This window comes from Carcharodon carcharias, chromosome 7, assembly GCF_017639515.1.
Source record: "Carcharodon carcharias isolate sCarCar2 chromosome 7, sCarCar2.pri, whole genome shotgun sequence".
NCBI classification, from domain to species: Eukaryota; Metazoa; Chordata; class Chondrichthyes; order Lamniformes; family Lamnidae; genus Carcharodon; species Carcharodon carcharias.
This window is the reverse complement of record NC_054473.1, coordinates 855,646-871,512: the sequence shown is the minus strand read 5'-3', so window position 1 is coordinate 871,512 and position 15,867 is coordinate 855,646. Positions and strand designations below refer to the sequence as shown.

At 49.1% G+C, this 15,867-nt stretch overlaps 1 protein-coding gene across 4 annotated transcripts in view; it reads right to left on the bottom strand.

Moving 5' to 3' along the window:
- Positions 1-615: 615 nt before the first annotated feature.
- LOC121280571 (hyaluronidase-2-like) overlaps positions 616-15,867 on the bottom strand; it is an 85,283-nt gene continuing 70,031 nt past the window's right edge. For all 4 annotated transcript variants that reach the window (XM_041192714.1, XM_041192713.1, XM_041192711.1 and 1 more), the window contains 3 exons: positions 14,433-15,428; positions 10,656-10,745; positions 616-1,455 (listed from right to left, as the gene is read on the bottom strand). In XM_041192714.1, the coding sequence (XP_041048648.1) occupies positions 1,069-1,455; positions 10,656-10,745; positions 14,433-15,353 (1,398 nt within the window). In that variant the 5' untranslated portion in view covers positions 15,354-15,428 and the 3' untranslated portion in view covers positions 616-1,068. The remainder of the gene's footprint in view (positions 1,456-10,655; positions 10,746-14,432; positions 15,429-15,867) is intronic.

Below are 15,867 nucleotides of genomic sequence, written 5' to 3'. Positions count from 1 at the left end.
CCCACACATTCCGCACCCACCCCACACCCCCCACCCACACCCCCCACCCACACCCCAACCACACCACGCCCCCCACCCACACCACACACCCACCCACACCCCCACCCACACCACACCACCCACCCACACCCCCCACCCACACCCCAACCACACCACGCCCCCCACCCACACCCCAACCACACCACGCCCCCCCACCCACACCACGCCCCCCACCCACACCCCAACCACACCACGCCCCCCACCCACACATTCACCACCCACACCACACCCCCACCCACAGCCCCAACCACACCACGCCCCCCACCCACACATTCACCACCCTCACCACTCTCCCCACCAACACCACACCCCCCCACCCACACCACGTTCCCCACCCACACCACGCCCCCCCACCTTCACCACACCCCCCACCCACACATTCTCCACCCTCACCACGTTCCCACCCTTCACCACCCACCCCCACTGTGATCCTTCACCTCAGCCTAAGCCCTGCCCTCTAACCCAGTGCCTGCTTTTGGGAATAGCTGTAGCCCTGGGTAAGATTGAGGATCTATTCCAATGCAACGGAGCAAGACTTTTACACTCACTGTACAAAAAACAAAACACATTTCCAGCTTTGGTCCCATTTAACAGTGTTTACTGACAGAAGGGTGACCATCATTAACACTGGCAGATCTTGCTTCTGGATTATTGTGTCTCCAGTAACTGAAAAGGAACTTGTTTTGTTTGTAAAATGACATTTTTTCCACAAAGCAATGACTTTGGCACATTGAAAAAATTGAGGCAGAGTCACAGCTCCTCCCAGGCCCAAAAATAACATTGTCCTACTCCAGCCACACCCAATATGACTGATTTTCCAATAAATATCAGAGAGAGATCCAAGAAAGCTTGTTCACAGCAAACAGACCAAGGTTGTCTCTTTGTACAATTCAATGTCTGAAAAGTTTTTTCCCATTTAAAAGGTTTCATAATGTTTGTTGATATGAATGACAGAAATACTTTGAGGGAAACATCCCCTTTCAAAGAAACGTCAACACCGGCTTAAAAATAGGAAGAGGTTTTGGGTTGTTAGATTATCAGAGAGAGAAGCAGCGTTAAGATGAGGGTTATAACATGAGGTAGAGTCAGCTGGGCTCCACTTGTCTTAATGTTGCAGTGTTGACCCATCCAACCCCGGTAACATCGGCACTGGAACCTCTCCTGGAACTGGCTGATGTCTTTCTTTGTCAAGGCTCCTGTGAGCACCAACTTGGTTCCTCCAGTCACATTTTTTCCCTGGATTTGGAAACTGTCTGCACTGAGGTGGAGGTAAGCATCAGATTGACTGTCCCGCCGCTCACATCGGCCATGTCCTTGGCACAGAGCCTGGCTGCAATGCTGTGTGGCTGTGGTGACATTGAGGACATAACGACCAAAATCCCCTTCCAGATAATTCTTCAACATCTTGCAGTGACTCTAATGGGCGATAGAGAAACAGGGTTAACATCATTCAGGACTGAACCAATCAGGGGCAACCTGCTCCAGAACAGGACCAATGGGGTCAGGACTCTAAGAGAAGGACACACCATCCACGTCAAACTAAAGAAGTTAAAGATAGTATCAAATTGAAAGAAAAAGCATATAATTCAGCAAAGATGATTGGCAGGTCAGAAGCAAAGAGGTAAATAAGGAGGGAGAAATTAGAGTTCAAGAGAAAGCTAACTAGTAATATAAAAACAGATAGTGAGAGTTTTTACAGGTATTTAAAAAGGAAAAGAGTAAGTAAAGTGAGTAAAGTCCATCACCCCCTACACCTCAATCCCCTCCCACGGCACCTTCCCATGCAACCGCAGAAGGTGTAACACCTGCCCCTTCACTTCCTCTCTCCTCTCCATCCAAGGGCCCAAACACTCCTTTCAAGTGAGGCAGCGTTTCACTTGCATTTCCCCCAACTTAGTCTACTGCATTCGCTGCTCCCAATGTGGTTTCCTCTACATTGGAGAGACCAAATGCAGACTGGGTGACCACTTTGCAGAACATCTTCGGTCTGTCCGCAAGCATGACCCAGACCTCCCTGTCGCTTGCCATTTCAACACTCCACCCTGCTCTAATGCCCACATGTCTGTCCTTGGCTTGCTGCATTGTTCCAGTGAAGCCCAACGCAAACTGGAGGAACAGCACCTCATCTTCCGACAAGGCACTTTACAGCCTTCCGGACTGAATATTGAGTTCAACAACTTTAGGTCATGAACTCTCTCCTCCTTCCCCACCCCTTTTCCGACCCCCCTTTTTTCCAATAATTTATATAGATTTTTCTTTTCCCACCTACTTCCAATATTTTTAAATGTATTTCCATCCATTGTTTTATCTCTACCTTTTAGCCTATTTCAATCTCTTCCCCCTACCTCACCCCCACTAGGGTTATCTGTACCTTGCTTGTCCTGCTTTCTACCCTTAATTAGCACATTCCTCAGATAATATCACCACCTTCAACACCTCTTTGTCCTTTTGTCTGTGACATCTTTTGGTTATCTCCACCTGTCACTGGCCCTCTATCCAGCTGTACCTGTCCCACCCCCCCACCCCCCACCCCCCGCCCCCCTAAACCAGCTTATATTTCACCTCTTTTCTATTTTTCCTTAGTTTTGTTGAAGAGTCATTCAGACTCGAAACGTTAACTGTGTTCCTCTCCGCAGATGCTGCCAGACCTGCTGAGTTTATCCAGGTATTTTTATTTTTGTTCTAGATTTCCAGCATCTGCAGTTTTTTTGCTTTTATCTAAGTAAAGTGAGTGTTGATCCTCCAGAGAGTAAGTCTGGGGAATCAATATTGGAAAATAAGGAAATGGCAGGTGAATTGAACAGATATTTTGCATCTGTCCTCACTGTAGAGGATACAAGTAACACCTCAGAAATAATTGAGGATCAGGAGTTGAAAGGGAGGGAGGAACTTAAAACAATTCCAATCATCAGGGAAAAGGGACTGAGAAAATTATTAGAACTAAAAGCTGATAAGTCCTTGAGTCCTGATGGACTTCATCCTAGGGTCTTAAAAGTGAGATAGTAGATGCATTGGTTTAAGTTTTCTGAAATTCCCCAGATCCTGGAAAGGTCCTATCAGATTGGAAAATAGTGAATGTGACTCCTCTATTCAAGATAGAAGGGAGACAGCAAGCAGATCAGTTAGTTTAATATCTGTCAGAGGGAAATTGCTGGAATCTATTACTGAGGAGGTCATAGTGGGGCACTTAGAAAATCTCGATGCAGTCAGGCAGAGTCAACATGGTTTTGTGAAAGGGAAATCATGTCTGATTAACTTACTGGAGTTCTTTGAGAAAGTAATAAGCGATGTGGATATAGGGGAACCTGTGGATGTGCTGTACTTAGATTTCCAGAAGACATTTGATAAGGTGCCACGTCAAAGGTTATTGTACAAAATAAGAGCTCATGGTGTAGGGGGTAACATATCATCATGGATAGAGGATTGGTTAGCTAACAGAAAACTGAGAGTAGGCATAAATGGGTCTCTTTCAGGTTGGCAGGATGTGACGAGTGCTGTGCCACAGGGATCAGTGCTGGGACCTCAACTGTTAACAGTTTATATCAATGATTTGAATGAAGGGATCGAATGTATGGTTGCAAAATTTGCTGATGACACAAAGATAGGTAGGAAAGTGAGTTGTGAAGAGGACATAAGGAGTCTTCAAAGGGACATAGACAGATTAAGTGAATGGGAGAAAAATTGGCAGATGGAGAATAATGTGGGAAATGTGAACTTTGACAGGAAGAATAGGAAGGCAGCATATTAATTAAATGGAGAGAGATTACAGAACTCTGAGGTACAGAGGGATCTGGATGTGCTGCTACATGAATCAGGAAAAGTTACTATACAGATACAGCAAGTGATTACAAAGGCAAATGGAATGAAAATAAGTGACAGCCATTCACTGGTTCATTCCCAGGGCAACGTCTTGACCAATCAGAGTCAAGCTTCCTGGTTTAAATTTCAAATAATGATTGGCAGTTAACTGTCAGTTAGCATAAACTGGTGCATTCTCCATGGCAATGCCTCTACTAATCACAGTCCACTTGCCAACCAATCAGCACTGTCTTCTCATACAGTATAAATTTGTTGTTTCCCCTGACATTGGTGTTTTCTTACGAATTGTCCTGATGAGTGTCAGCCAAAAAGCTCTGAGAAAAACTCTCTCTTTTTGCAGCAATACTCTAATGGAATGTTGTTGTTTATTGCAAGGTAAATGGAATATTAAAGTATGTAAGTTTTGCTATAGTTGTAGAAGGCATTGGTAAGACCACATTTAGAGTACTGTGTACAGTTGTGGCCTCCTTATTTAAGAAAGGATATATAAATGTGTTTGAAGCAGTTTAGAAAAGGTTCATTCAACGGATACCTTTTTTAAATTTATTCATGGGATGTGGGCTTCACTGGCTGGGTCAGCATTTATTGCCCATCCCTAATTGCCCTTGAGAAGGTGGTGGTGAGCTGCCTTCTTGAACCGCTGCAGTCCATGTGATGTAGGTACACCCACCCTGCTGTTAGGGGGGGAGTTCCAGGATTTTGACCCAGCGACAGTGAAGGAATGGTGATATATTTCCAAGTCAGGATGGTGAGTGACTTGGAGGGGAACTTCCAGGTGGTGGTGTTCCCATGATTCTGCTGCCCTTGTCCTTCCAGGTGGTAGTGGTGGTGGGTTTGGAAAGAGGGTTGGGGGTGGGTTATCCTATGAGGAAGGGTTGGACAGGTTGGGCCTGTATCCATTCGGGTTTAGAAGAATGAGAGGTGATCTTACCAAAACATATAAGATCCTCAGGCGGTGACATGGTCAATGCTGAGAGGATGTTTCCCCTCGAGGGAGAGACCAGGACATTGAGATACAGTTTAAAAATAAAGGGTCTCCCATTTAAGACAGAGATAGGAGAATTTTTTTTCTCTCAGAGGGTCATGAATCTTTGGAACCCTCTTTCCCAAACAGCGTTGGAGGCGGGGTCATTGAATATTTTTAAGGCAGAGGTAGATCGATTCTTGCTTACCAAGGGAGTCAAAGGTTATCGGGGGTAGGCGGGAATGTGAAGTTGGGTCCACAATCAGATCAGCCATGATCTTGTTGATTGTTGGACCAGGCTTGAGGGGCCGAATGACCTACGCCTGCTCCTATTTCTTGTTTGTATATAATCTCCCGAACCAGACAAATCGGGGTCAACCCCCTCCAGAACTGGACCAATCAGCATCGATCTCCTTGAGAAATATAAGGAGAAAATGCTGGAAAAACTCAGCAGGTCCGACAGCATCTGTGAAGCGAGAAACAGAGTTAACGTTTCGAGTCTGTATGACTCAACTTTGAACAGCTCTGAAGAAGAGTCATGGGGGTGTGGGGGCCGCAAGGCAGGAGGGCGAGGCCTAAAAGGGGGGTGGTGGTTGACTCCGGCATTAGAACATGTGCTGCAGAACTTGCCGCGCCCCTAGCCAAGCTGTTCCAGTACAGCTACAACACTGGCGACTACCCGGCTATGTGGAAAATTGCCCAGGTATGTCCTGTGCACAAAAATCAAGACAAATCCAACCCAGCCAATTACTGCCCCATCAGTCTGCTCTCCATCATCAGAAAATTAATGGAAGGGGTCATCAACAGTGTTATCAAGTGGCACTTACTCAGCAACAACCTGCTCGCTGACACCCAGTTTGGCTTCTGCCAGGGCCACTCAGCTCCTGACCTCATTGCAGCCTTGGTTCAAACATGGACAAAAGAGCTGAACTTCTGAGGTGAGGTGAGAGTGACTGCCCTTGACATCAAGACCACATTTGACCAAGTGTGACATCAAGGAGCCCTAGCAAAACTGGAGTCAATGGGAATCAGGGGGAAAACTCTCCACTGGTTGGAGTCATACCTAGCACAAAGGATGATGGTTGGGGTTTTTGGGGGGGGTCAATTATCTCAGCTCCCGGACATCACTGCAGGAGTTCCTCAGAGCAAGCAGGAATCTAGTGGTACTGGGGGTAGTATAGTGAGGGGGAATGACACTGTTCTCTGCAGCAAAGAGCAAGGCTCCGGACGGCTTTGTTGCCTGCCTGGTGCCAGGGTTTGTGACATCTGCTCAGGGCTGGAGAGAAACTTGCAGTAGGAGGGGGAGGATCCAGTTGTCGTGGTCCATGTAGGTACCAATGACATGGGCAGGACAAGGAAAGAGGTTCTGCATAGTTAGTAAGAGAAGCTAAACACCAAATTAAGAAGCAGAACCTCAAAGGCAATAATCTCTGGATTATTACCTGAGCCATGTGCAAATTAGCATAGGGCAAATAAGATTAGAGAGGTGAATGTGTGGCTCAAAGACTGGTGTGGGAGAAGTGGGTTCCGGCGTGTGGTGCACTGGCACTAGGATCAAATTTTGGAAGATGTAAACTAAAGAGCAGAGGTGAGGTAAGACAGAAAGGTATTAATATGGGAAATGATAAACATCACGTGACAGGAAGGGGCAGAGAGCACAAATCGAAGAGTAAATCAGCAGGTAAACCTAGAGATTACAAAAATAATAACAGGACAAAACTAAAGGCTCTGTACCTAAACACACATAGCATTCAAAACAGATGAACTGATGGTTATCAAATCGTGTTTATTTATTTCTATTTGCACTATGACAGAAACAAGGCTGCAGGATGACATTGGTTGGGACTTGAATATTAAAGGGTAGGTGACATTTAAGAAGGAAAGGAAGCTAGGAAGAGGTGGAGGGGCGGCTCTGTTATTTAATGATGGTATTAGCACATTAGAGAGGAATGACATAAGTTCAGGAAACTAGGATTTAGAAGTGGTTTGGGTAGAGATGAGAAATGCTAAAGGCAAGAAGTCACTTGTGGGAGTGGTGTACATGCCTCCTACATGGTAGGACAAAGTATAAAGGAAGAGATAATGAAAGCTTATCAGAAAGGTACGGTGACAATCATGGGGGATTTTAATCTACATATAGACTGGAAAAATAAGATGAACAAAGGTAGCGTGGATGAGGAGTTCATAGAATGTTTTTGGGCTAGTTCCTTAGAACAGCATGTTCTGGAGCCAACCAGAGAGCAGGCTATACTAAACCTGGTACTGAACAACAAGGGATTAACTGAGAGTCTCATGGTGAAAGCATCCCCAGGTAGCAGCTATCATAGTATGATTAAATTTTACATTCAGTGTGAGGGAGAGAAGAGTGGGTCCAAGACCAGTATTTTAAACTTAAATAAGGGGAATTATGAAGGCTCGAAAGCAAAGCTGGCTAAAGTGAACTGGCAAATGAGGTTAAGGGAAAGGTCAATAGAGGTGCAGTGGCAGACATTTAAAGGGACATTTCAGAATACACAGAGTAGATATATTCCAATGAGAAAGAAACTTTCCGAGGAGAGGACCCACCATCCGTGGTTAACTAAAAAAGTAAAAGACAATATCAAACTTAAAGGAAAAACATATAATTGCATAAAAATGGGTGGCAGGTCAGAAGATTGGATAGAATATAAAGATCAGCAAAGAATGACCAAAAGATTAACAAGGAGGAAAAAAAATAGAGAATGAGAGAAAGCCAGCTAGAAGTATAAAGACGGATAGTAAGAGTTTCTATAGATACTTAAAAAAGAAAAGAGTTAACAAAATGAGTGCTGGTCCTATAGAAACCGGGACTGGGGAAGTGATAATGGAAAGTAGGGAGATGACAGATGAATTGAATAGGTATTTTGCTTCGGTCTTCACTTTGGAGGATACAAGTAACATCCCAGAAATAGCTGTAAATCAGGAAATGGAAGGGAGGGAAGAACTTAGGAAAATGACAATCACCAGGGAAGTGGTGCTGAGTAAACTGTTGGAGCTGCGGGCTGACAAATCCCTAGGTCAGGATTGACATCTTAGGGTCTTAAAAGGAGTGGCTAATGAGATAGTTGATGCATTGGTTTTAATTTTCCAAAATTCCCTAGATCCAGGGAAGGTTCCATTAGATTGGAAAATAGCAAATATAACTCCATATTTGAAAAGGGAGACAGACAGAAAGCAGGAAACTACAGGCCAGTTAGCGTAACATCTGTCACAGGGAAAATGTTAGAAGCTATTCTTGAAGATGTTATAACAGAGCACTTAGAAAAATTCAAGGCAATCAGGCAGAGTCAATGTAGTTTTGTGAAAGGAAAACAGGTTTATCCAAATTATTGGAGTTCTTTGAAGGAGTAACATGTGCTGTGGATAAAGGGGAACTAGTGGATGCACTATATTTAGATTTCCAGAAGGCATCTGATAAGGTTATTGTGGAAAATCAAAGCTCCTGGTGCAGGGGGTAACATATTGGCATGGAGAGAAGATTGGTTAGCTGACAGGAAGCAGAGAGTTGATATAAATGGGTCTTTTCCTGGTTGGCAGGATGTGACGAGTGCTGTGTCACAGGGATCAATGCTGGGACCTCAACTGTTTACAATTTATATAAATGACTTGGATGAAGGGATGCATGGGATAGTTGCCAAATTTGCTGGTGATACAAAGACAGGTGGGAAAGTAAGTTGTGAGGAGGACATAAGGGGGCCACAAAGTGACACAGGTTAAGTGAGTGGGCAAAGATCTGGCAGATGGAGTATAATGTGGGAAAATGTGAAATTGTCCATTTGGGCACAAAGGATAAAAAAGAAGCTTATTATCTAAATGGTGAGAGATTGTAGAGCTCTGAGATTCAGAGGGATCTGGGTGTCCTAGTGCATGAATCACAAAAGTGCAGGTACAATAAGTAATTAGGGAAGCTAATAGAATGTTATCATTTATTGTGAGGGGAATTGAATATAAAATCAGGGAGGTTATGCTTCAGTTGTACAGAGCACCAGTGAGACCACATCTGGAGTATTGGGCACAGTATTGGTCATCTTATTTAAGGAAGGATGTAAATGCATTGGAAGCAGTTCAGAGAAGGTTTATTAACTAATAAAAACAGTTTGGGCAGGTTAGGCTTGTATCCACTGGAGTTTAGAAGAGTAAGCAGTGACTTGTTTGAAACCTTTAAGATCCTGGGGGGTCTTGAATTAAGGGTATCTCATTTAAGACAGAAATGAGATTTTTTTTCTCTTAGAGGCTTGAGAGTCTTTAGAACTCGCTTTCTCAAAATCAGTGGAAGCAGAGTCTTTGAATATTTTTAAGGCAGAGCTAGACAGATTCTTGATTAGCAAGGGGGTGAAAGGTTATCGGGGTAAATAGGACATTACATTCAGATTAGCCATGATCTTATTGAATGGCGAAGCAGGCTTGAGGGGCCTAGTGACCTACTCCTGCTCCTAATTCATATGTTCCTAAGGTCAGAATTGGGATGTTCACTGATGGTTGTACAATGTTCAACACCATTCGCGACTCCTCAGATACTGAAGCAGTCCCTGTCCAAATGCAGCAAGACCTGGACAATATCTAGGCTTGGGCTGACAAGTGGCAAGTAACATTCACACCACACAAGTGTCAGGCAATGATTGTCTCTGACAGGAGAGAATCCAACCATCACCCCTTGGTGTTCAATGGCATTACCATCACTGAATCCCCAACTATCAACATCCTGGGGTTTACCATTGACCAGAAACTGAACTGGACTAGCCATATAAATACTGTGGCTACAAGAGCAGGTCAGGGGCTAGGAATCCTGTGGCGAGTAACTCACCTCCTGTCTCCCCAAAGCCTGTCCACCATCTACAAGGCACAAGTCAGGAGTGTGATGGAATACTCCCCACTTGCCTGGATAAGTGCAGCTCCCACAACACTCAAGAAGCTTGACACCATCCAGGACAAAGCAGCCCACTTGATTGGCACCCCGTCCACAAACATTCACTCGCTCCACCACCGATGCACAGTAGCAGCAGTGTGTGTACCATCTACAAGATGCACTGCAGGAATTCCCAGGCTCCTTCAACAGCACCTTCCAAACCCATGACCACCACCACCTAGAAGGACAAGGGCAGCAGACACATGGGAACACCACCACCTGGAAGTTCCCCTCCAAGTCACTCACCATCCTGACTTGGAAATATATCGCTGTTCCTTCACTGTCGCTGGGTCAAAATCCTGGAACTCCCTCCCTAACAGCACTGTGGGTGTACCTACACCACATGGACTGCAGCGGTTCAAGAAGGCAGCTCACCACCACCTTCTCCAGGGCAATTAGGGATGGGCAATAAATGCTGGCCCAGCCAGCGATACCCACACTCCGTGAACAATTAAATAAAAAGAGGGTGAGGGGGTGACAGGATGGTGAGGGGATGGTTAGAGAATTCTGTTGCTCCCTTTCTCTCTCTCTGCTCCCACCAACCCCCTGCCCACTTCAACCCTGGAGACACAATCAATAAATTGCTGAGCAGGTTCCTATCCAGTTTGATGACAGTGAATTCAATTCTCACTGACCCAGGGTCACCGAGCCCAGAATACTGACCCCCACCCCCACATGTCACAGCACCACCGCTGGCAGCTCTGTCCCATTTGGATATACCCTAGTGCACCTTACCCACTGATGCATCAGGCTGGCATCCAAAGGATCAAGTTCGTCCTCCTGAATGATCGGCCGGACGAGCAGGAAGGGATCACACGGAGTAACGGAGGGACCGCTGGAATGAGGCGGAAATGCACAATGGCAAAGGCATCGAGCAGAACAACAGGGCTAGAAAGGGTTAATTCTTACCTCACTGTTACTGTAGTCGGCATCACCCCAGAATATGATGCCAGCAGCTCCGAGGGCGGCCGTCTCTCCGATGGTCGTGATCAGATCCCGCTGTTTAAATAAGAGACAACAGAACTGAAGAAACCATATCAATATAACCCTTCCCTTGGCCATGGGTTCCATGGATATTGACTGTTCCCACAGCCTCATTATTTATGTTCAAACTTAGTGTTACCCAAGTATTTGGCTGTGCAGACACCACCCAATGGAAGACTGAATGAATCTTTCCAACAGCGAGAAGAGCAGAGGTAGAGCAAGAGTGGGTGAGGGAGTTCACACACATGACAGCGAGGAGGGAGAGGGATAGAGCGAGGGAGGGAGGGCGTGGGCAGGGTGAGGGAGTGAGGGTGCGGGCAGGGTGAGGTAGGGAGGGAGGGCGAGGGAAGGAGGGAGGGCGGGAGGGCGGATGGGGGAGGGAGGGAGGGTGGAGGAGGGAGGAAGGGTGGTCGTGGTAGGGAGGGAGGAAGGGTGGTCATGGTAGGGAGGGAGGAAGGGTGGTCGTGGTAGGGAGGGAGGAAGGGTGGTCGTGGTAGGGAGGGAGGAAGGGTGGTCGTGGTAGGGAGGGAGGAAGGGAGGGTGGTCGGGGTAGGGAGGGAGGGAGGGTGGGTGGTTGTGGTAGGGAGGGAGGGTGGGTGGGTGGTCGTGGTAGGGAGGGAGGGTGGGTGGGTGGTCGGGGGAGGGAGGGAGGGTGGGTGGGTGGGTGGGGGAGGGAGGGGGGGAGGGTGGGCGGGTGGGGTAGGGAGGGAGGGTGGGAGGGTGGGGTAGGGAGGGAGGGTGGGTGGGTGGGCGGGCGGGGGAGGAGGGAGGGTGGGTGGGCGGGTGGGGTAGGGAGGGAGGGTGGGTGGGCGGGCGGGGGAGGGAGGGTGGGTGGGGGAGGGAGGGGGAGGGAGAGGGGGAGGGAGGGGGGGAGGGTGGGCGGGTGGGGTAGGGAGGGAGGGTGGGAGGGTGGGTGGGCGGGGTAGGGAGGGTGGGTGGGAGGGTGGGTGGGCGGGGTAGGGAGGGTGGGTGGGTGGGAGGGTGGGTGGGGGAGGGAGGGGGAGGGAGAGGGGGAGGGAGGGGGGGAGGGTGGGCGGGTGGGGTAGGGAGGGAGGGTGGGCGGGTGGGGTAGGGAGGGAGGGTGGGAGGGTGGGTGGGCGGGGTAGGGAGGGTGGGTGGGTGGGAGGGTGGGTGGGGGAGGGAGGGGGAGGGAGAGGGGGAGGGAGGGGGGGAGGGTGGGCGGGTGGGGTAGGGAGGGAGGGTGGGCGGGTGGGGTAGGGAGGGAGGGTGGGAGGGTGGGTGGGCGGGGTAGGGAGGGAGGGTGGGTGGGCGGGTGGGGTAGGGAGGGAGGGTGGGTGGGCGGGCGGGGGAGGAGGGAGGGTGGGTGGGCGGGTGGGGTAGGGAGGGAGGGTGGGCGGGCGGGTGGGGTAGGGAGGGTGGGTCGGTGGGCGGGCGGGGGAGGGAGGGAGGGTGGGTCGGTGGGCGGGCGAGCGTGGTAGGGAGGGTGGGTGGGTGGGTGGTCGGGGGAGGGTGGGAAAGAGAGAGGGAGGGAGGGTGAGGGTCTTCTCTCTCTCTCGTGCTCCCTCCCTCCATCTCACTCCCGTGAGAGAGAGAGAGAGAGAGAGAGAGAGAGAGTGTGGGTCTCCTCAACAGGGAGATTCGTCTTACAATTTTAACCAGGTCACTGAGGGGTGATGTCAGAAAGCATTGGTTCACACAGAGGGGGAGAGACCCTCAGAGGCCACAAACCGGAGAGCAAATGGAAAATACCACAGTGCTGGAGTGGAGAGCGCTCGTGGAAGCTGGGACAAAGGCACATTCTCTGTATCTAACCCCGTGCTGTACCTGTCCTGGGAGTGTTTGATGGGGACGGTGTAGAGGGAGATTTACTCTGTATCTAACCCCGTGCTGTACCTGTCCTGGGAGTGTTTGATGGGGACAGTGTAGAGGGAGATTTACTCTGTATCTAACCCTGTGCTGTACCTGTCCTGTGAGTGTTTGATGGGGACAGTGTAGAGGGAGATTTACTCTGTATCTAACCCCGTGCTGTACCTGTCCTGGGAGTGTTTGATGGGGACAGTGTAGAGGGAGCTTTACTCTGTATCTAACCCCTTGCTGTATCTCTCCTTTGAGTGTTTGATGGGGACACTGTAGAGGGTTCTTTACTCTGTATCTAACCCTGTGCTATACCTGCCCTGGGAGTGTTTGATGGGGACAGTGTAGAGGGAGATTTACACTGTATCTAACCCCATACAGTAACTGTCCTGGGTGAGTTTGATGGGGACAGTGTAGAGGGAGATTTACTCTGTATCTAACCCCGTGCTGTACCTGTCCTGGGAGTGTTTGATGGGGACAGTGTAGAGAGAGCTTTACTCTGTATCTAACCCTGTGCTGTACCTGTCCTGGGAGTGTTTGATGGAGACAGTGTAGAGAGAGCTTTACTCTGTATCTAACCCCATGCTGTACCTGTCCTGGGAGTGTTTGATGGGGACAGCGTAGAGGGAATTTTACTCTGTATCTAACCCGGTGCTGTACCTGTCCTGGGAGTGTTTGATGGGGACATGAAGAGGCAGCTTTACTCTGTATCAAACCCACTGCTGGGTGTTCTTGGAGTGTTTGAAGGGTACAGTGTAGAGGGAGCTTTACTCTGTATCTAACCCCGTGCTGTACCTGTCCTGGGAGTGTTTGATGGGGACAGTGTAGAGGGAGCTTTACTCTGTATCTAACCCCGTGCTGTACCTGTCCTGGGAGTGTGTGATGGGGACAGTGTAGAGGGAGCTTTACTCTGTATCTAACCCCGTGCTGTACCTGTCCTGGGAGTGTTTGATGGGGACAGTGTAGAGGGAGATTTACTCTGTATCTAACCCCGTGCTGTACCTGTCCTGGGAGTGTGTGATGGGGACAGTGTAGAGGGAGTTTTACTCTGTATCTAACCCCGTGCTGTACCTGTCCTGGGAGTGTTTGATGGGGACAGTGTAGAGGGAGATTTACTCTGTATCTAACCCCGTGCTGTACCTGCCCTGGGAGTGTTTGATGGGGACAGTGTAGAGGGAGATTTACTCTGTATCTAACCCTGTGCTGTACCTGTCCTGGGAGTGTTTGATGGGGACAGTGTAGAGGGATCTTTACTCTGTATCTAACCCCGTGCTGTACCTGTCCTGGGAGTGTTTGATGGGGACAGTGTAGAGGGATCTTTACTCTGTATCTAACCCCGTGCTGTACCTGTCCTGGGAGTGTTTGATGGGGACGGTGTAGATGGAGATTTACTCTGTATCTAACCCCGTGCTGTACCTGTCCTGGGAATGTTTGATGGGGACGGTGTAGATGGAGATTTACTCTGTATCTAACCCTGTGCTGTACCTGTCCTGGGAGTGTTTGATGGGGACAGTGTAGAGGGATCTTTACTCTGTATCTAACCCCGTGCTGTACCTGCCCTGGGAGTGTTTGATGGGGACAGTGTAGAGGGAGCTTTACTCTGGACTTTTTCACACAGCGAGTGGCTCGGGTCTGGAATGCACAGCCTGGAAGTGTGGTGGAGGCAGGTTCATTCGAGGCATTCAAGAGGGCATAAGATGATTATTTGAATAGAAACAATGTGCAGGGGTATAGGGAAAAGGCAGGGCAATGACACTCGGTCATGATGCTCATTTGGGGAGCCATTGCAAATGTGATGGGATGAATGGCCTCCTTCTGTGCCGTTAAAATTCTGAAATTGTGGATCTAGTTGAGGAATGCTAGTGATTGACAGGAGAGGATGCTCACCTCAGTTAGCAGGTCGACGGTGTAAGTGTAAGTGGGTCGGGAATAGACAAACACGGGCAGTGAGTAGTTGGCGCTGTGAAGCTCGGACACTCTCAGTGCCTCTTTGACCCGTGAGCGGACAAACTTGGTAGCACTGTTAGTGGAACGCAGCATTGCGTCCAGGTAGATGGAAGGGAACACTGCTGTGCTGTTGGTCCACAGCCACCTGAGGAGGTCATTGCGAGATATCTCCACATCAGGACAACGGCCTGTGTAGTTGGCCATATTGTTCTTATAGTCGTGGTTGTAGCAGTCTGGGAACAGATAGAAGCCCCACATGCTGTGTGGCCGTGAGTTCCTGGCCCTCCTCAGAGTCTCCGCCATGAACCTTTGGGCTGATTGCTCAAACTCAAATTGTGCCTCCCTGTTGAGGTCACTCTCGGTCCAGTCTGGGTGTCGTTCAGACACCAGGCGCCGGGAGCTGTTCCGGTAAATCTGTTTGTCCTTCCAGTTTCGAATCCAGAGGGGTCTCCACTCCTCCCAGTCGATCACTGCCAGACCCTTGGTGCTCCGGGATCGCATGTAACGCTCAATGTCCCGCTCCATCACAGTGAGATGGTCCATGAGGCTGCTGTTCTGCGGCACACCCCCATTCACAGCCTGCTGCCCATGGTAGTACGGGTACCTGCCCAGCCTCTCCTTGTAGAAGATTGTTAGATTCTGGTCATAAAAGCCTTCATTTGGGGATGAAATGATGTCAAACATGTTGAGGTTCAGATTGACTGAATGGCGGACACAGTCCTGGGTTGGTGCATTCCACACAGTCACAAAAGGTTTATTCCCAAATCGAGAAGTCTGCTTCAGCTGTGCTCGACTCTTGGATACCAGGAGGGTCACAACAAAAACCAGCACCCTGGCAAAAGAGCCACTTCTTTGGGCCATGGCCGCTCGGCCTCTCAATCACCCACCCTCCTGCTTCTGGAGAAGCTGTGGTTCCAGTTTCACCCACTCCAGATCCTGGAATACAGAACATCAGCATCAGTCAGAGATATCAGGCTTCAGAACACCACACCCAGACCTTACACTAGAGTGCACAACATTCTCAAACCACAGCCATTAACCTTGCCACACTCCTAGCCCAATCCCAGGCCCCATACGAGGTCCTCAAACTTCTTCCCCCAACTCTCCTTCACCCGAAGTCCCACAAACACTGACTTTCACTGGGTTACAGTCCCACACACACTGACTCTCACTGGGTTACAGTCCCACACACACTGACTCTCACTGGGTTACAGTCCCACACACACTGACTCTCACTGGGGTACGGGTCCCACACACACTGACTCTCACTGGGGTACGGGTCCCACACACACTGACTCTCACTGGGTTACAGTCCCACACACACTGACTCTCACTGGGGGACGGGTCCCACACACACTGACTCTCACTGGGTTAC